This window comes from Danio rerio, chromosome 8, assembly GCF_052040795.2.
Source record: "Danio rerio strain M-AB ecotype USA chromosome 8, GRCz13ab, whole genome shotgun sequence".
In the NCBI taxonomy this organism is placed as follows: Eukaryota; Metazoa; Chordata; class Actinopteri; order Cypriniformes; family Danionidae; genus Danio; species Danio rerio.
In genome coordinates this window covers 14544743-14567255 of record NC_141028.1, presented here as the reverse complement: position 1 = coordinate 14567255, position 22513 = coordinate 14544743, and the positions used below count along the sequence as shown (strand labels likewise).

Below are 22513 nucleotides of genomic sequence, written 5' to 3'. Positions count from 1 at the left end.
TCAATTATTTTTCCACTGCACCATGACTTTATTTTCTACTGTTCATTATTTTTGTTAAATGACAAGACTTTTGTCTAAGCAAAGTCAAACCTTACTGTCCTAATTAAATAATAAAAAATCAAGGCATGATCATATTTTATTTGGGTAAAATAAGCGTATTCTAGAGGCCTTTGCCTTTCATATAAACCACTTCTGATACCAAACGATCAACTAGAAGTCAAGTTATTACTTGGATAGGCAACAAGACTTTAGTAAGGTAGTGGATAATACAGAATAAGAACAATTACAGATTGTCTTACTTTTTTACATTTTCCCACTATACCCCCTCAAAAATAAATTACATTAAAAGTATCAATTAAAAACAAACATATCCCTTAGAAAAAAAAAACTATGATTTTTTTTTTACTGTTTGGTCATATTTTAGTAGACTAAGTATCTGGGATGTTTTGTCTAGTTTTAGTCAATGAAAACACATTTTCATCATGCTGCATATTGGCTAAACCACAGACTGTAAAAAATATGGACGTAGTATTTGTGATGTCACCCATAAGTTTTTGAGGATGAAGCTACAAGTGAACATGGCCAATCATCGCCATTTTGTAAAGGGCTGGAGCTGCAGATACTTTCTAGCATTTTGCTTAGACAGGCTTTACTTTTGGAGAAACGGTTAATACATCATTACATGTGACTCGTTTGTGTTCTGACCACATGTGCTTGGTTGTGTATTGTCTATATCAAATGTTTAGTCTTTTAAAGACACTGCTGTATTACATTGAGTCAGTAAGCATTGTTCTTATGATGTTTTTCTACACAAGAAAAACACAAATTACTTCCAAATACTTCAAATGTAGTCTGTGTTAGTAAATGCAGGGCTGTTTATGAAATCCAGGCACAACACTGTACGACAACGTTTCAGATGACTGTTCTAGAGCCTACAGCTAATCAATCTGTCAGGTTCTGGAGTGCATTACAGGTCTAAAGAAAATTCTACATGATTAAATATCTTAAGTAAAACAAATGCATTTATAGATATGGTATAGAAGTATATAATATTTTCACTGACCTGGAAAAAATGGAGGCCACTTGAATGGTTTGTGAGCACAATTAAGTGCACAGCATGCCATATTATCTGATAATTGTAGGAAATAATTCCAAAAAGCAATTGACTGTGTAAAGCCACATAAAACTACACAAAAATACGATATATATGCAGAGTTCAGCGGCTAACCAGCCGGAATGACTTAAGACCTAGTTGTCACTTAAGTGGCCACGCCCTTATTTATGCAGACTTGACATAAATGAAATGGATAAGTTATAAAAAAAGTCATATATACTGTACACCAAAATCTGTTTGTGCCAGGCTGTAAACACCTTTTTGTTCTGCTGTAAAGTTGGCCATTTTAACATAGGGGAAAATAAAAATGTCCTCCATTTTGGAGCTAGGCCAAGTGGAATTTCGAAGACTTGCAGTTTCAGTTACTTCCATATTAGCTTCACGAGGGAGACTGAGATGTAGCTACTTGGGCTAAACTGATTATAATGCATACTTTGATCAAATTACAAGCTCAGCGATTGATTATTTTTAACATTGCGTCGATTCATTGAACTTACTTGAAAATAACACACTCTCTGTCTTAATTTTGCAAACAAATAAAATAAGAAATTTCTTCCAGAATTTAAAACTCTTTCAAATTCATCAAAATTATTCAGCATTTTTTTCCCATTTTAAATAAGAGCCCATTCTCAAATCTCAACCCTGATGAATATAAATAGCTTATAAGCTAAATTTATGCTGTTAGTACAGTAGGTCAAGTTACATGCACATTAGCAGATGCTTTTTCGTCTATCTGGGATTGGGTTTCTGCTGAAACATTGAGAACATTAAAAGGTCACTCATCAAGACCCGTACAGTAGTTAATGAATAACCAGCACTTCTAAATCTGGGAGATCTGTACCTCTGGGGGAAAGTAAACAACTACATATGTCTGACTGCTAGCCTGTTCATTTCACCCTCCAAATATACGTGCACAGCTGGGAGAGCATCTTTCTAACTTAAGCCTTTATAAGAAGATTAGGACGGGCCGAGATTAGAGCCTTGAGGCACCCCGATATTTCAGCAGGAGCTGTAGATTTATATTGAAAGATAAAGGGACGCCTGAGCTAAAGCGAATGTTGTGGTACACATCATCAGGTCTGCTATCAGAGTGCTGTCCATCTGCCTGTTATCCATGCATTTATAAAGACATTATTTTCTCTCTGTGTTTAAGCTTTTTAAAATCAGTTTATCCATTAAGTGAGGATTTTAACAGTAACTTGCAGTATGTTTTGCAAATATGTTGAGTCTCTTTGTCTAAATGCGTTCCTTTTTGTTCAGCAGAATATAAATTGGATTAACCACTGGTACAAATATTGTAATGCAATTCAGAATCAGTTTTCAAACAAAACCTCTTTTAAGTTTTGTTTGTTACTGATATTAATGGAATAGTTTCCCCAAAAATAAACATTTGTTGTGAATGTGTTTGCTTAGGCTGTGGATAATAGTTGATAATAGTGTAATTATTAATTGTCTATTACTTGTTTTTCATGCAGACCATTTTGTTTCATATGACCTTAATGTATCATCTATACTTCCATCCACATCGTTTGTATCCTCCATTCATTGTATTTTTGTAATGTACCAAGACATTCTTTTAAACATGTATAAACATCTGTCCATCTTTTGTAACATACCAAAGGTGTTATGTGTATACACATAAGGTCTTCCTCAAAATGAATAAAAAACATCCATCCATCCATTCATTTCATCCTTCCTTCCTTCCTTCCTTCCCGTCTGTCTGTCTGTCTGTCTGTTTGTCTGTCTGTCTGTCTTTCTATCTATTCTTTTTCCCTTCCATCCATTCATGCCTCCTTCCTTCCTTCCTTTCTTCCTTCCGTTCTTCCATCCATCCATCCATCCATCCATCCATCCATCCTTTCTTCCATCTATCCTTTCTTCCTTTCTTTCATCCACCCATTCATCCTTTCCTTCCTTCCATTCTTCCATCCATCCTTCTATACATCCATCCATTCTTTCTTCCATACACCTATTCTTCCTTTCTTCCATCTGTCCATCCATCCATCCATCCATCCATCCATCCATCCATCCATCCATCCATCCATCCATCTTTCCTTCCTTTCTTTCTTTCTTTCTTTCTTTCTTTCTTTCTTTCTTTCTTTCTTTCTTTCTTTCTTTCTTTCTTTCTTTCTTTCTTTCTTTCTTTCTTTCTTTCTTCCATCCATCATTTCTTCCTTTCTTTCATCCACCCATCCATCCTTTCCGTCCTTCCTTCCTTCCGTTCTTTCATCCATCCTTCTATACATCCATCCATCCATCCATTCTTTTTTCCATACATCTATTCCTCCTTTCTTCCATCCTTCCATCCACCCATCCTTCCTTCCTTCCTTCCTTCCTTCCTTCCTTCCTTCCTTCCTTCCTTTCTTCCTTCCTTCCTTCCTTCCTTTCGTTCTCCCATCCATCCTTTTATACTTCCATCCATCCATCCATCCATTCTTTCTTCCTTCCATCTGATAGGACATTTTTGCCTGTGCATGTTTTTTTTGAAAGAACCACAGTTTCAGCTCTTCTTCATTTTTTTCTGAAAATGTAATCTGTATTAATAATCTAATTATATTTTTGTATCATTTTAGGTGAGCTATCCATTTAAAATCAGTTTTAAAAAACAGTAATGATATATTGGTTACCAAATTGAGATCAGAAATCAAGTTTTTCAAAGGTCCAAGGAATTAATAGTTACAGCAAAACCTTTGAAATTCCTCCGATATTCAGATTCTAGTCTTCTTACATGCTACATTCATATCTTGGATTTCTATCTCTATGAACATTTAGTTTCAAAAGCTTTCACGTTGTTTAATTTTTACTAATACCTTGCTAATGTCAAGGTCATCTTTGAAGCAACAGTATAGTTCATATTATAAAAATAACGCATAAAAAGTGCTTTTAAAAGCTTTGGTCTATGAAGTATAGAAATGCTTGACTACTGGTGATTCACTATTGAAATTTCCTTCAACCTCACTGGCTGTGAATTGTATTGAGAATACATGCATTCATTGAAAAACCAATATGAACCCGAGGCAGTTCACAGTCTTGTGATTTGTAATCGGCAGAACTGCATTCATAAGATTGGAATGACACATAAATGCAGGGATTGCAGTTGAGTTGTGTTTTTTTTTTTTTTGTATTGATTGAGTTATGATTAAACCACAAGTGTCTCAAGGGTAGGATGCTGGCCCTTCCAAAAAGATACTTCTATTTTTCAGTGCCGAAAGACAACCATTCAAAATACAATTTTCCCTGGCATCTCAACTTATATAACCTACAATTAAACTAATAGCGAGCGAAACCTCCCTGAGGAAATTTTTATTGCTTGGAGCTTGCTTTTTCATAGCTCTGGAGACTTAATGGAGTTCCTCAATTATGTTTTAACTTTTTTTCTAAGATGTTTCTAGAAAATTTCTTTAAATGAGATAAACTGAAAAGCCCCGAGGCCCTTGAGTGGCTTAGCTGAATTTGACTTTCAGTAGAAGCCCTTCTTCTCCATGAAAGATCACTGAAGGATCTTTCTGAAACTCAAGAGAACACAATTTTTGTGCAAAATTGTGCAATTGATTTGAGAATATCTTTTAAATTACAGTTTGTGAATTTGAATCGAGTCCTTAGAAAACAACGCAGAACTGCACTTCAAATTTAAATGATGAGGTAAAATTTCTTTAAACTCAGATTCATTTATACAAATGTGATTTACAACCTTAAATCAGAAAAATTTTGAAAACGCAAGTAAAAAAAAGAAAGTAGTGATTTCCAAATTTACTTAGACTTTTATTTTATTGCAGACAATATGAACACAAAATATACATCCTTTCCTGTCATTCAGATCTGCAACATATCCAAAAAAAGTTAGAACAGGAGCAGTTTAGGGCTAGTAACAAAGTAAATTTGTTAAGTGATGTGATTTGAAACAGGTGATGTCAACAAGTGATAGTGAATATGATTTGCCACAAAAGCAGCATCCAAGAAAGGTCTAGTCCTTTGGGGGCAAAGATGGGCCGAGGATTACCAGTTTGCCAACAAATATGTGGGAAAATTATTGAAATGTGTTCCCCAAAGAAAGATAGGAAAACATTTGGATATTTCACCTTCAACAGTGCATAACATAATTAAAGAATTCAAGGAATCTGAATGAATTTCAGTGCATAAAGGACAAGGGCGCAAGCCTAAGCTGAACAACTGTGCTCCCAATCCCTCCGGTGGCATTGGAGCAGAATCGTCATTCATCTCAAGTCAAATCAAATCAAATCAAATCAGTTTATTTCTAGAGCACAATTAATTACAACCTTTGGTCGTCCAAGGTGCTGTACAATAACAGTAGCAGGTAAAAAAACAAAAAAAACAAAAACAAAACAGAAATACACTACAATAAAAACAACAATATAAAACAATAGTAACAACAGTAAAAGTTTCCAAGAAAAAATAATTTAATAAAGCCTGGAACCGTCATTAGGGAATATTAAATGCACTCGGAAAAAGATGAGTCTTTAACATTGATTTAAAAATAGAGATAGAGTGGGTACTATTCTGATTTTAATGGTAACTCATTCCATAGTTTCGGACCCACAACTGCAAAAGCTCTATCGCCCCTGCATTTGAAACGGGATCGAGGTATTTGCAATAGAAGGCTGTCAGAATTTGAGCTAAGCTATCGGGTTTGGGCCTTAGTAGTTATCAGATCAGAAAGATATGGTGGCGCTAGGTTATGCAAGGTTTTATAAACAAAGACTAAGATTTTATAATCTATTCAGAAATGAGGTGACGCAGTGCTGCAGTAGGTAGTGCTGTCGCCTCACAGCAAGAAGGTCGCTGGTTCGAGACTCGGCTGGGTCAGTTGGTGTTTCTGTGTGGAGTTTGCATGTTCTCCCTGCATCCGCGTGGGTTTCCTCCGGGTGCTCCGGTTTCCCCCAGTCCAAAGACATGCGGTACAGGTGAATTGGATAGGCTAAACTGTCTGTAGTGTATGAGTGTGAATGAGTGCGTATGGATGTTTGCCAGAGATGGGTTGCAGCTGGAAGGGCATCTGTTGCGTGAAAACATATGCTGCATAAGTTGGTGGTTAATTCCGCTGTGGCGACCCCACATTAATAAAGGGACTAAGCCAAATAGAAAATTAATGAATTAATTAATTCAAAAATGAACCGGCAACCATTGTAGTGATCGCAATATTGGTGTGATGGCATCTGGGATGGACCATAACTCAGTGGAAATGTGTACTGTGGTCAGATGAAGAGCAAAATGCAACAACAAAGACTTCTTTCTGTTGCCCACATACTTGTTTGACCTGCTTGCAGAAAGAATGGGACAAAATTACACCTGAAACACTTCATCACTTTGTATCTTCAGTCCCTAAATGACTTTTTAGTCTTGTGAAAAGGAATGTATGTCAGTATGGTTAAAAAACACTATAGTATTTACTATAAATTACTATAGTATATTTTTATGAACTGAAATTAGATCTGGTAGCAGATATCGCAGCCTTTGTTACTTTTTACCTTGGATACTTTTTATTTTTTACCACTTTTTTGTTAACATTTATTATTTGTTTATGATATGTGTTTTCACATTCTGATTCCAATGCCTAATTATTAAAATTACTAAAATTAAATATTAGAAAGAATAAAATATTATGTTTTTTGGAAGAGTGTATTTGCATTGTTATTGGATTACATTCTTAGTCAATCTGGCATTATATAATGAATGAAATAAAATGGTCTTAAAATGACAATAATATCATTTATTGCAATATATTTTGGTGTAATTTATCATACAACAAAAAAATAGATATCGTAATTTAAATGAGGAGAGTTTTTAACTCAGAAACAATATCACATGCATCACATTTTAAAAAGGCAGATATCCCTTTGGAGCTCCTTATGGAAACTTGTGTTTTGTGCTTACCTTATGATTAAAGTTGTTGCACGTCTGCCGGTTCCCATCTCTGAATGAGTTTTAGCTACTTGTACATTAAGGTAGCGTTCAGAAAAACAAAATACTGTGAATAAACCTGACACAGAGGAGCATAAAAACCCGCTGCTAGCTAGCGTTTTGGAAGTGTTATTGCAGAGCAACACAAACAGCATGCAGAAGTATAAATGCACAGCTACGCTCAAGGCATGTGCCTTGGATCACGCTGAACACTTAATGCATTTTAAATCAGCCTTGGTGAGTTAATCCTTCTTCCTCTTACGTCTTCGTTTCCACTTGGGAAATCAATTGACCTGTTGAGTAGATGTAAATTTGTTTAAATTTATTATGCTCCTTTTTTATTTATCTGGTGTCTCTAGAATGTGTCTTTAAAGTTTCCGCTCAAAATAGCACACAAATCATTTATTATATTAAACTTTAAATGCCCATTTTTGATTGGAAGAAATAAAGGCACAGCCAGATACACTTGTGACTCTCATGTTTGGTTTCATAGCGTCTATCTCATGACAGGACATTGCAAACCCACATCATCATGAAAGTTTACTATCAGCGTGCATTTTAAAGCCTCTCAGCTTTATTTGTGATATACTATTTTATAAGCGTACACATCCTAATGTAGAGAAAGCCATCTGTCAGACAGTGCATGGCCTTTGAGTATTAAACTCCTCTTTAGCCTTTTTAAAGTTCTCTGCAGCGTCTTACAGCACTTAAACGGTCAAATGCACAGAAGGTTATATAGCAAACACATAAAGGTCACAGAAACACAGTTGGTTATGTCTGTGATCCTAAACAGCTGGGAAATACATTTTAGATGTGTGAAAGCTTATGCTAGATTTGTGTATTAAAATGGCAGAAGCGTGATATAGAGTACCTGAGGTTTTTACTACGAATTAAACTACAGACAAAAAACAAAATCACGCACTGTTTTTGACCGAATAAAGAATGTATACTCTGTTAGTAGGATTGCATTTCTAACTTGAATTCGGGGATCCTACTGATCTATGCTAATTGGGCAGATCGCCACAGTGGGGAAATCTGTAGCAGCATTCTGTAAAGCCTCATGCACTACAGGATGTTTATTGCACATGCTTATCGCAAGCATTTTTGAGATATTTTTCTACATTCATGCCCAAGTGATTTTTACGGCTGATTAGCTGAATGAATATGTCATCATTCTCTTATCTGACACTTAGTGAAAAACATGAAATACATAGTGTTGTGCTAGTTACTGAAAAATAGTTTCTATTTACAGTTACTTTATTCGAGAAGTAAATCAAGTAATTTATGGATTACTTACACCAAAAAGTTATGCATTACTGTTAAAAGTCATTTTAGAGTTACTTTTCCAAAGAACATTTTTAATGCTCCTATTATGCCCTTATAACGTCTCTTCAGGGCTGTATGGAAAATACACTGTTGATCAGCTTCACAACTTTAATTAATTTGCATTCTCACAACTAAAACACAAAACAGATTTAAACAAAAAGTAATTTGTAAACACTAATTTATTTGAGTCAAACCAAAAATATCACAAGGTGATAAACCAGCTGAATAATATATTTAAAAACAAAAAAACAAAAACTAAAGTTGCTTCAGGATCATAAAAGTTGTTGTATTTAACAAAATCTTACAATGAATAAATAAAAGTAATCTGAATTATCATTCAGAATCAATGTGGTGAAACTCAGCACCAGAAAACTACTATTATAGACGACCATAAATTGTATGCATTTTAAACGAAACAAAAACATAACAGCTGCTCAAAAACTGGTATGGCAGCAACTAATAGAAAGCAAGCTGGGCATATTCAAAGTGCAAAATCTGCTGTTGTATACAGCTATAAACATTTGTAAAACAAATAAATAAAAAATAAAGCACTGCATTTTTTTTTGCCATACAGATAACAAATGTGCTTATTTAGTTGAAACAACAAACATAGTAGGATTAGTAATAGTCATTAATAAGGGTAATTTTAATAGTCTCTCGGTTTCTTGTGAGCACACTTCGTGTACCTCGCTCACATTTGCTCTCTGCATTCGCTTGACTTTTGTCCAGTCTGGTGCCTCATACACGACGCGTCTTCTTTACAATCCTACCAAAAAGACTTTTTAGGAGGCCGATAAGCGTTTTAACATTTATTGTGAATTGTTTGGATAAATGCGAGTTCGTTACTGTCTTTTTATAAAGTGCTTTAATGTAAGCCCTGACTATGGTGCAGAACTCTTGATGAGCTGGCAGATCCTGCCTGAAAATGAAGGCAGGGCAAAGTGTGGAGATGAGGCCGACGTGGTGGTGGTGATGGTGGTGGGGAGGATGTAGGGAAACTTCCACAACGTCGAATACAGCGAAACAGATTGTTTAGATGGGCTTGTATGTAGCATGCTTGGTTGTTATAGGCTGACTAGATAATTATTATGAATGACGTGACATATCGGTCTTCCTGGCAGAACTATCGCTAAAGCTTTCATTGGCTAGTTTGCATCCACCAATCCCATAAATTGCTGCTGTGAGCAGGAAGATGTGGGCTAGACTGCAGCAAAATTAATTAACTTACCAAGTAACGGACAAACGCATCATATTGTAACGATAACAGAGTTACTAAATGTAAAAAGTAACGCGTTACAGTATTAGTTACTGTCAAAAGTAATGCCATTACAGTAACCCAATACTAGTAACGCGTTATTGCCCAAAACTGGAAATACACCAGTACACGAGGTGGCTTTGCAACACTATGCTTCTGACACAGAAGTCACCCTCGCACTTTTTCTTTGTGTATTTATAAGATAAGCTTTTTACTTCTGTTTAACCTTCTCCACTACAGCACACAAACACCTGGAAAAAGGTACAAGCCATGAAAGAAAATGAAGTGAAATGATACTCGCCATCAGATCCTGTTTGATCTGCAATTCATGTGTGCTCAGCTAAACTGTTTAGTGCTTGAGCACCACTAAGTCGTGTTTTACTGTATCATCATCAGCAGCTTAAGGCCACATTGTTAATTTTGTCAACAAAAATAGTTTGACACTAACATAAACTTGACAGAAACGTAACTGAATACAAGTGTTCTGATCTTCTTGTCTAATGAACGAACAGCACAATACAGGAGATTTTAACATGATGTTAAACCAAAAAAAAATGAAACAAAAACAAGCCAGATACATTTTTTTATTTAAATGCGTAGTGTTTTGTGCATTGGTATGCACACTTACATTAGTTATCCTTTGTTTACCTTGGTCATGAGGAAGAGGTCTGCGCGGGACTGATTTTTTAGTCTCGTTCCAGTCAGGTTTTATTCCGCTCCAGAGCACTCCTGCTGTATATTCAGTCTTTGTTCACCAGCTGCCCGCTTACAAAAATTTTCTACCCGACCTGACCATTTCTGCTAAATTTAGATCCGATTTCCAAAATCTCACGTTTAAATTGGGTACTACTAAAAAAGCAAGATTGTAAGCTAAATGTCAGTTTTGTTTGGCCCCTTGGATAAGACATAAGTGCCATAAGTGTTATTATATGCATGTTTATATTTGTTTGAATAAAAACAAGTTTAGATTTGTCCACCTGTTGGGTTTTGGAGACGTCTACATCACCATATAGGGCATAAGAATGGGATGTGTATTTGGATATAACTTTTTTTTTACCAAACTTGGTTATTATTGTTCAATTTTTAATTTACTGTAAGTAAGAACTGAATTTACAGTTTTGAAACAAATCTTTGCGCTTAACAAACTAAATTAAATATGTAGGCTAATGGATGTCTTCAGTAGAGTGCGTACAGCATCGTTTCATTATCCACGAAAGTAAAGGAGTAAAGTAAAGAGTAAAAGTAAAATAAAGAGAAAGAAGCCAAATGGAGGAGGCTCGTTCTTTATCCTTGTGCTGCAGATGGTCTGTTTAACTGTTTTCTTGCTAGTGAAGTGTTCTGTTTTTCCACTTACAATGTCCGCCATGTAAATAGCAAATGCAGCAAAAGACTTTTAAAGGGAATGGGAGATAAGACTCTAATTGGTTTAATGCACAATATTCTCAAAACACGCCCATAACTCATTAAGAGTATAACTTAACCCTGTTAGCGTATTTTTTGTGGATTCAAACATCCCCTAAATGCGTTTGGCCATGTGATTTAGACTTTGCGCCTACATCAATTAAAAAATAGAGCCCCTCACCTACTTCTCCTCGCAATCATAAGCTCTTTCAAGTGACTTTAATTCTGTATCAACATGCCTCTCCGTTCCTGCAGCCGATATCGGTTGTCGATTCTCTGTAGATTTTAGAAATATTGCAACTGCGTTTTTGTTCCTCTGTTTCCACCTCTCCTCATTCAAAAGTCTGGTCTCAGCGCAGCAGATAAAAGCCCTTATCAAATATTGTGTGCGCTCAGCTGAGCGTGGCCTTCTAATCTCAACCTGTGTCTGTTCAAGGGGCATCTGAATACCAGCTGCCCACCAGACTGTGAGAGGCAAGGTGCATCGATGGCTTCCAAGGCGCCTAGTTAAAATGCAGGTCGTGGAATGTTTATGAGCCCTCATTTTTTTCACCTTCTCCTAAACACCCGTAGAGAGGCTCTATCACAATGAAGAAGAGCAAGATTGATGTGCTGCACGTTTTCTAGAATAGACGAGCTTGCTGCCTCATTGTGGATTTCTCTCTGGGCTGCTCTGGAGGGAAAAGCCGGGTCTCGTTCGTGTCTTTGTTGGTGCGCGGCTGTATGCGATACGCTCGCAGTGGAGGGGTCAGATATAAGCCCGGCTAATTCCTGCAGACAGCAGGTATTGTTGCTTTATTGTAACAAATTGATCTGAGACCACTCTCGACTGGCGCTGCATGATGAAGTAGGCTGGAGTCTTTTGTGCACATTAATTATCTTTAAAATAAATATGACAATGCCAGCACTCGATGCGGTGGGACTGCCACTTCAACGAGCCGCACTCGTGCTTTTTGTTCGTAGGTGTCTTGTAAAGAGATTCTCTATCACAGGAGTATGGAAACACAATATAAAACCTCTGCAGGCTAATATATCCATGGCTCGGAGACAAAACACAGGCGTTGTAAATTTAGATGTGTTTCATAGGAAGTTTTGCATGAGAGCAGGGGTCGTTATTCACTGTGGTGAGTCTTAAATCTGCGTCACTGAGGGAATGCGTGTTTTTATTGTGTTTGTGGCTGTGTTTGCATATATGCAAGTGTGATTTAGATTCATATGGAAATGTTGGACCACCTTGTTTATATTTATATATTTGGCAGACTCTTTTTCAAAGAGCAGCTGAAAGTGGATGTATTTCTTATAGATCAAAAACAAGGCCTTAGTTTGGTTAATGCTACTTTATATTTAAGGTATAGTCATGAATTACAAAGAAATGTGTAAAAAGTTTCAGATGCCCAATACATTATTTTAGTTTAGCGATTATGCACGCATTTTTATGCCCAAAACATTTCAGAAATTTTTATTTATTTATTTTAGTTTATTTTTGCATTTGAAAAGGTTACATTTACATTTATTAATTTAGCATACACAACAAATGATTCATCATATAGGCACGAGGCAAATAATTAAAAGAAGTGATAGTAATACAAACTTTCTAGCCATTCACAGCCATATTACCCTGCAGCCCAAGACCAGTTACTTGCTGAAGCTAAGCAGGGCTGAGCCTGGTCAGTACCTGGATGGGAGACAACATAAGGAAACTAGGTTGCGTTGAAAGCTGTGTTAGTAAGACCAGCAGGAGGCACTAAACCAGTGGCCTATTTGAGTCCTAATGCCCCAGTATAGAGAAGGGGATAATATAGTGTCAGTGAGCTGCATCTTACCAATCATAGCCTCCCAATCATCCCCATCTACCAAGTTGGCTCTGTCTCTACACTCTTCCAATTGCCGGTGTGTGGAGAGCGCACTGGCGCCGTTGTCCTGTGGCTGCCGTCACATCATCCAAGTGGATGCTGCACACTGGTGGTGGTTTGGAGTGACCCCGCTCATGATTGTGAAGCGCTTTGAGTCTAAAGCCATACACATTAAATGCTTTATATAATTACACATATTAAATTACATTGTTTGAACTGAAATAAAAGTCAGAAAATGTAAAGTTTAAAGAAACAGTGAACACAGTTTCAATGAACGGAGTCACTCAGTCAGTATCAGTCAGCATTGGTTTTATTTATTTATTTATTTTTTTGCTGAACTAATGGAATATTTCAATGAAAATTTGTAAGAATATAACTTTAAATTGTATGTTTAAAATATATATTTTAGCTACCTTTCTAGCAAAAATATTTTATAGATTTTACATATCCATATCAATCCAGAAATTATGGGGATATAGCACCAAGGTGCTCGCAGCAATTCCCGACTCGAGGTCCTTTGCCAATCCTTCCCCTATCTCCCCACACTTTCCTGTCTGTACATCTCTACTGTTCTTTCAATAAAAGTGAAACCCCCTAAAAAATAATTGTTAAAAAATAATATGGAAGTTGAGTAATATTCTAAATCAATAATAAAAAACAATTAAATAAATGTATTTCAAAAACTTAATATGCAATTGTAAAGGAAAAAATTATTATTATTATTATTATTATTATTATTATTATTATTATTAATAATAATAATAATATTCATAAAATGTTTACATTTATTATATTATTTGCACTGGTCTCAGATTTTAACCACAATCCTAATAATTTTTTCATTTGCTTTTCCCTTGGCTTAGTCCTTTTATTTATTCAGGGGTCATCACAGCAGAATGAACCACCAACTATTCCAGCATATGTTTTACACAGCAGATACCTTTCTAGCTGCAACCCAGTACTGGGAAACACCCATACACTCTCACATTCACACTCATACACTACGGCCAGTTAGTTTCTCCAATTCCCCTACAGCGCATGTACTGTTTGAACTGTGGGGAAAACCTGAGCACCCGGAGGAAACCGAAGTGAGAATATGCAAACTCCACACAGAAATTTTAACTGACCCAGCTAGGACTCGAACCAGCAACCTTCTTGCTGTGAGGCGACAGTGCCAACCACTGAGCCACCATGCCACCCCACAATCCTAATCAGAAAAGCATAAATATTTCTTATACAGCAGATCTCTGTTAATGTGTACTGCAGCTGTTCTGCACTTTATCCTGCATGTCAGTGATTTAATTTCAATCGCAAATGGCACTACGGGTATTAAGTCACTCTGGCATATATGTAAAAATGCAACAAATAAATGTACAGAATGTGCTTGAAGCTCACACAAGGGAACGACACCCGCTGTCAAGTGGAATATTGAAGTGGCACTTGTGTAACAGTGCAGGCTCCCCCTGAATAAAAAGACATGGCGAAATGATAAGCAAACCCTCTCTAGTGCCTGTGTGCCATTCCCTAGTTTCCCATCAAATGCTCTTCACTTCATTTGTTGCTATATCTGCGTTTGTTGCTGAATGCACACACATACACACAGAAATCGGTGTAGATGAGAGAGTTGTCAACTCTGGGCACTTAACCAAACCGTAATATTGAGCTGTAAGGCTTATGTCTGTAGTTTGTAGTCTTTTACCCTGTAGGGATTTGCCTTCCTAGATCCTCAAAGGAAACACTGCTCATCTTGCGGTTTATATTCCAGCCCAGCCCTCGAGCCCTGGGCAATCGCAGAAATCAGTGTAAAGTGTTCACAAATTAACCGTCGCCGCTCCTCCTCCTGATGTGTTATGCTGCATTTTTAATGCACAATAAGGAGAACACAGGCTGGAATAGACAAATGAACCAAAAGAAGGGATCTGAATTAGGGTTTCCAGTTATTTGATACAAAAATTTACGCAATTAATTGTGCCTTTGCGAAACTTCATTGCTTCATTCATCACAACATTGATTGCTGTGGATTGTAGGTTTTGTTGAATATACAGCTGAGGGCAAATTTATTAGCACTCCTGTGAAATTTTCATATATATATATAGGCAGTTTTATTTATAGGTCAGAATTAAAAGCCCCCCTTTGATTTTTTTTTTCATTTTTTAAATATTTCATAAATGATGTTTAACAGAGCAAAGAAATTTTCACAGTATGTCTGATAATATTTTTTCTTTTGGAGAAAGTCTTATTTGTTTCATTTTGGCTAGAATAAAAGAAGTTTTTAATTTTTTAAACACTATTTTAGAGACAGAATTATTAGCCCCTTTAAGCTATATTTTCTTTTGATAGTCTACAGAACAAGACATCATTATACTATAACTTGCCTAATTACCCTAACTTGCCTAGTTAAACAAATTAACCTAGTTAAGACTTTAAATGTAACTTCAAGCTGTATAGAAGTGTCTTGAAAAAGATCTAGTAAAATATTGCTTACTTTCATCATGGCAAAGATAAAATAAATCAGTTATTAGAGATGAGTTATTAAAACTATAATGTTTAGAAATGTGTTGAAAAAGTCTGCTCTCTGTCAAACTGAAATTAGGGAAAAAATAAACAAGCAGTCTAATAATTCAGGGGGGCTAATAATTCTGACTTCAACTGTATATATATATATAAAGATATGACGAGATCTCGGACTACGAGATCTCACAAGACTAAATGGCAACGAGATTTCTCGTCGAGGTGAAAAGTTGCCTCGTGAGTTGTGATGTTATGATGGAGCATTGAGAGTGAATTTAGCACTGAAGATTGAAGGCAGGCAGGACCGGAGAGGGACTCCTTTTCAGCCCTGGAGTTTCAAGCCTTGACCGGCCCATCCATTCACGACTGACTATATTAAAATAACATCATTTCCAATTCAGTTTCTAATGACACTATCAAGTCTTTTTCAAGGAAACAGCTACTTTAGAACTTCAAATGTTTTTCATAAATATGAGAACATTAAAGGGTAGCTAAATCTCCAGCACTATTCTTTAAAACAGCTTAATGTCCTTTCCAGCAATATCTGAATATATATTCTGCGCAAAATTCTTTAGATATCACGTCCTTTGTAGCGCTGGTCACACAAAAAATAAAAATAAAATATGTACACCTATAAAAGTAACCCAAACAGCATTATATGTCTTAACACTTAAAATAAAAAATAAAAAAATAAAAATAAATGAATAAATTACTCAGGAGAGGTTCGAACTTGGGTCAGTGGCGTCGTAAAGCAACGTGTTGACCACTAGACCACAATGGCGCTGTTATGCAGGTGCGTCTAGAATAAAAAGCAATAACCACAGTATTATTAATTAATTATTTATTAATGTATTGAATTGTCTGATTTTCATTGAGCAGGTATAATATTTATTAATATTAATTATTCTAATTCTTATATTCACTAAGGTGCCGCTGTTTGAGGTCGAATGACAATTGCATAATCATTAACCTGCAGGCTGCATTTTGCTTACGGTGTGATAAATAAAAAATAAATAAATAAATAAAAAGAGCTGAGCTGCGGCAAAATAATGAATAAAAAGAGTGTGGCTATTGTCAAATAAATAAATAAAATAAATAAATGAAAAGTGTGACTGCTGAGAGTACAAGCAGCTAGGGACACCGGCTCTCGCCGCCAAAATACGTACAGGCAATGGGAATTCTCCCGGTCCTCCCGATTAGCCAATCTGGGCCTGGAGGCAGGATTGGATTAGAAGCGCACATCAAGTGCTTTGCACACACCTGACAGGCTGGCCTCAGAGTTGTGCATCACTTGTTTGGGGCGGTTGAGTGTGACGTAACTGTTTTTGCTTCACCGGAGTACAACTGCAGCCACATGCATTAGCCACGGCTCTAACATGACAAGATGGAATAGCACTTTAGATATGTTTAAAGCCATAATTGTCGTAAACACTCAACAAATTAGGACATGTGGAGTATTCTTATTACAGTCGCATTATTAAAGTGCAGTACAGACATGTAAACACCTTCATCAAACTATTACCATTGTGTAGGACTCTTAGCTACATTTTGCGACAAGATAAACAATATACACTCAGCTGTTTGACACTTCTCTACACCCATCAAGTCAGTGAAAGACAAAAGACACACATCTCCTCCGAGTGCGTGCGCACACACACACAAACATACACATACACACAGACACACACACAGTGAACTCCTGTGCATGTCAAGCAGTGTTTGCATGACTTAATGGCACAAGTCTTGTCTCGTCTCGTGGAGTGAGCGTCTCGTCACATCGCTAATATATATGTATATATTCCAAGTAATGTCTGATAGAGTAAATAAAAAACGTTTACAGTATTTTCTATTATGTTTTTGGAGAATTTCTTTTAGTTTGGCTTGAATATCGATATATAATATGTTTTTTGATTGATTAAAGAACAAACTACTGTTGTCCAAAGACTTGTAAAGTTAACCTGACCTAGTTAACCTAATAAACCTAAAGACAAAAGAAATGAGTTATTAGTAATCAGTTATTAAAACCATTAGTTAAAAAAGTGTTGAAATATTTGAAAAAGGATACATATTTTCACAGAAGGGTCGATATTTTGACTTCAACCACATGGAAATAAAAATTATACTAACTTTTAAAGTTCTTTTATTATGTTTAATCAGTGAATAAATGTCTTTACAGAGTGGGAGTAATTAGATAATTTATACTGTCCTAAAGAAGCTGCTTATCATCTTTAAATAAAATAAGAAAAAAACGCCTTCCATTTTAATATCATCCTCTGATATCGATATACCAACACAGCTGTATAATTTTAATTACACAATTGTAATTCACTTGACATGTAGTACTCAAAAGCAAAACCCCATCAGCCAAAAGTGAATCAAATGTGCCAATATATTACAATATAACCTTTTTTTATTGTTACACTTTTTAATGTCTTTGCCAGCAGAATGGAAACCTGAATTTTTGCTTAAGTGGGCTGAAATATATTTAAAGGGTTTCAATATGAACATTATTGAAAAATCAATTTACGAAAGTAAATGAGGGTGAAATATTAAAATTTCAATAAAAACATTTAGCCAAATTGATCACAAAAATGAAAGCCAGAAATGTCCATAAGGATGCTCAAGGCTTAACTGCCTTTTTTTTTTCTTCTTCAGTGCAGACTCCAAGAAAACTCAGAGTTTCTTACTGGTTTAGGTTGCATTCCTCTTCACTGAATATTATCATCCTAAGTTATATTATCTGGAGCAAAGGAACTTTGATTAGCTCTTATAGGCGTCTGAGTGAAAAGCATTTTCCTTTCCGTCTTTTAAAAACACTTTTGCAAAAAGCCCGAATTTATGCATTCAGGAGTCTTCAGGTGTTACATAATAACAGATTAAACTTTCAAGAGGCATTTTCATGCATGTTTAATGTTCAACTGGGATTTTTTAGAAATTTGTAGCCGCAGTTAAGTTATGAAGAACCTACTTTTGAATCTCTGTTATCGGTGTGTGTGAGATTTGATTTGGTCTCCTGCAAGTTTAATCAGCACATATTACTTATGCATACATTTCATAAGTTGTATTTAGATACATTTAAGTTTTTCTGTGCCATGCTGGTCATTTTAATGTTTAATTTTTCTGTATACTAATGTACAAGACTGTAAAAAAAAGTCTGATGAAAGTCATTAGAAGTGTGAAAACAAACATCATTATTTCTTGCATGTACATTTGGGTGTCTGGTTGTTAATGTGCATAAAATGGAACAAAAATTAAACCCGTACTGTTTTAGCTCATTTAGTTTAGTAGGTAATATATGCAATTTATTTCCTCAGAAATGTACAAAAACAAGTTTTCTGTTTAAATAGTACTTGAATAAGATACACCACCCCGATGAAAGTACAGTAATCAAGTGCAGTTACTCAAATATGTTACACCCCTGTAGATTATAAAAATAGCTGAATGTCATATGAAGCTAAATGGTATATGAAGCTGAAAATATGCTTTGTGAAAAAAACAAAAATCATTGGTTCTTGCATGTTAAACACTTTCACTTGTGTGTCTATTTGTATGTGCATAAAAAACAAACAAGCATAAAGGATTTATTCATTCATTAATTTTCCTTCAGCTTAGTCCCTTTATTTATCAGAGGTCGCCACAGCAGAATGAACCACCAACTTATCCAGCATATGTTTTATACAGTGGATGCCTTTCACTTATAACACTTCTACACCATACATTCACACACATACACTAAGGCCAATTTAGTTTATTTAATTCACATATAATGCATGTCTTTGGACTGTGGGGAAAACCAGAACACTCGGAGGAAAAAACCCAATGAAGGGAAAACATGCAAACTCCAACTGGCCCAGCCGCGACTTTCTTGCTGTGAGATGACAGTGCTAATCACTGAGCCACTGTGTCGCCCAAAAATTTTTTTCTATAATATAAAAAGGTATTGAAAATGTATCTAAAAAGTAAACAAAGATATATATATATATATATATATAACTAACAGTGTTTTGTTTAAAAGAAATAAAATAAAAATATTTTTTTTCAGAAATGTACCAAAGTAAAAGGACAAGTTGTCAAAATTAGATTGTACTTGAGTAAATTACAAATACCAAGGTAAACACTTAAAGGGATAGTTCACCCGAAAACGAAAACGCTAGCATTTTCAAAAACCTCCACTTTGAATTTTTTTTTATTATTATTCATGCAAATTTGGCATGGTTTTCAGTTAGAAAAAAACAATGTCATGTGAACAAACAGGCAAAATCTAAAAAACATTCTTATTTTTAGCTGAAAACATTGTCATATAAATTTTGTGTTGTCAAAAGTATAGAGTTTGGTATTTTTCGTTACTGAATTTTTAAAAACACCCATTTCCTGCTAACATTTGAGCCCTTTTGAGTGTGTTCTTAAACACCACTGATGGGCCATTGTGTTCATGTGCTCAACAGAAATTATTGTGATTGACCGTGAAGGTCATCACTTTATTGCTCTTCTGCAATGTTCACTGAGTGCAATCACAGACACGCGGACAATGGAATATATAAAATTCCAATTGATCATCTGGTCTGTCTATTAGATGACACACTGATCTTCATGGCTTTGAAATTCTTCAGTGTCTGTGTATCTCTGTTTGCACTCGGTAAACCAAGGCCAACTGATGACCGTTCCCAGCCAGTCACAGTCATTACTGTTGAACACGTGAACACAATGGCCAATCATCGGTGTTTAATAACGTGCTCAATTGTTAACTGGATGTTTAATAAAAATTTCTGTCCCAATTGGTACCAAATTCGATACTTTTGACAACCCTACGGCACATATGAAGAAAGAAACTTTAAAGGGCACCTATTTTACATCTTTTTCAAGAGTTAATATAAGCCTTTTGGTCTACAGATTGTCTCTGTAAAGTTTCAATACCCATTAGATAATTTCTTACACCTTTCTGAAGTTTGTAATTTTCAGTTCTGAGCACCTTGTAGCTGTTTTTGTTGCCTGTGCCTTTAAAGCAATGAGCTAGTTCTTCCCGCCCATCTTTCCTACATGCCTGTCAGAGTGTGTCTCCATCTCTTGCTGCATCAGATAAACAGCACAGTGACAGACATGAAGGAAGCAGATTTCATGTAATACTACAGTAAGAACTTTCCCAATGATTATTTGATGTATTTGCTGTGGAGTCAATTCAAGCCTTTCTGTGACAATGAACTACACACAATGTCATTACACAAAAAAACAATGGAAACAGACACACAGCACACGCATTTAACTTTGCACTGTTTTTGCATGGCAAAAGTGACCGCGTACACGTTAATATCCATAGATCAGGATCAGGAAAAGGGTTTCGAGAGAGAACAGACACCTCCTCCTCACCATTTCTGCTAGTTGCAAAACTGACACCTGGAGGGGTGTGGCTAAGTATGTTAGCTAACATGTGAGCTAACAAAATCATTTGGTTAGTTTTGACTTCATTTGTTCTTCCGCTGATACTAATAGATCTCTATCTTTATGTTTTTCCATCTCTGTGCAGAGGATGAGCTGTAGTTATCTCCTGTGCACCATTCTGCTGTTTGTTGCTGTTTTACTGGCCGTGACAGTAACCGGGATCATCCTCCTGATGAACCATTACCAGGCTCCCAGCGGCCCCGATGGCCCCCCGCTCATCAGCACCAATCAGGACGAGGGAAATGCCCTGGTGACCATCGAGCGGGGCGATGGCTCCCGCATCAACATCTTCATCGACCCCAACTGTCCCGACTACAACAATAACTTCCTGCGTCTGGAGGGGGTTCAGACCTCACTGCTGCACTCACTCACCGACCACGACACTGATCTGAAATCAGTGAAAGGCCAGGATCGGGCTCTGCTGGTTAAACTGGCTGAGGAGGTGGCCAAACTGTCCGCTCATGCCAGCCAGCTGAAGATGGAGTACAACGCTTTGAGGCAAGGCCAGGGTAACATCGGGCAGGAGCTCAGCACACTGCAGACGGAACAGGGCAGACTCATACAGGTCAGTTTTCACTGAGGCCTTCCTGATATTGTGTGATGCTAGAAACGATGAGGTTATAAACATTGAATATCATCAAACTCAAGTTATCAAACTGAACTCAAAAATTCTATTTAATGTATAATGTGATTAGATTTTTGTCCCGAAATTGTAGAGCCCTAAAATGTTGCTTCAAAAAACAGACATGCCGAATCGGCCTGAAATGAATTTGTCACCTGTGTTTCTCATTTTATCCACTAAACAAACATCCAGTACAAACCAGCTCTGAACTTCTGGCATGAATAACTTTGCAAAACCAAGATTTTAAAACACAACAATGTCGACAGAATGAATGGCACCTTCGTCAGAGGTGCTGGCATTGTTTTAGTGGCTTATTCACTGAAGGACTTATGCAGATTTGCTAGAAGTGTGGATGCGGTAGTTGGAAATGCTGTACTCTGTGTGATCTGGCAGATTCTGCGATGCAGGTGCCTGATTCAGCTCACTTCACCTCACTCGTCTGGATTTATGCCGGCTCATAATGGAGCAACTCTTCTAAATTTGGTTTGCCGTCTGCTTTCTGTGGGCAGTAATACTGTGGCCTTAATAGTGCCAGACACAAGGGTTTTGTAAATGCTGCATCATCTAAAATAAGCTTAATTTCATTTACATTCATTTAATGTACTCTACATAAAAACATTGACCTGATTTGTGGTGAAAATGATTATAGCTTAAATAGTTATGAAGTGTTCCTATTTAGCGTTTGATTGAATGTTTTGTTTGTGGTTTGTGCTGAGGCTTTATATAAATTCATCAAACATAATTCAAAGTAATGCTGTGACAACAACATCTTGGTTAATACAGAAACCACATGAATTTTGTGTAATATTAATTATGGTACTTTTTAAGTGACGGAAATCACTAACTATTTACAAAATATTATGGTTTATACATTTTTTACTTTTATACAAAATATTTAAACATTTACATTTTATTATCTAAAAAGATCTAAAAAGACTTATATATTATACATGTGTTATTATAGTATATATAACCTTCCTAGTTAATCTAGTTAAGCCTTTAAATGTCACTTTAAGGTGTATAGAAGTGTCTTGAAAAATATTTAGTCAAATATTATTTACTGTCATCATGGCAAA

General features: G+C 36.1%; 2 protein-coding genes across 28 annotated transcripts in view; one reads left to right on the top strand and one right to left on the bottom strand.

Moving 5' to 3' along the window:
• LOC147842591 (uncharacterized) overlaps window positions 1-22513 on the bottom strand; it is a 496599-nt gene that overhangs the window by 38488 nt on the left and 435598 nt on the right. The window lies entirely within an intron of this gene.
• fibcd1a (fibrinogen C domain containing 1a) overlaps window positions 1-22513 on the top strand; it is a 384824-nt gene that overhangs the window by 205286 nt on the left and 157025 nt on the right. For all 26 annotated transcript variants that reach the window (XR_015497641.1, XR_015497639.1, XR_015497642.1 and 23 more), the window contains one exon: window positions 20901-21380. Coding sequence is in view for 22 of the 26 variants with exons in the window: in XM_087264418.1 (XP_087120544.1) it covers window positions 20901-21380 (480 nt within the window). In the remaining 4 variants the exon portion in view is untranslated. The remainder of the gene's footprint in view (window positions 1-20900; window positions 21381-22513) is intronic.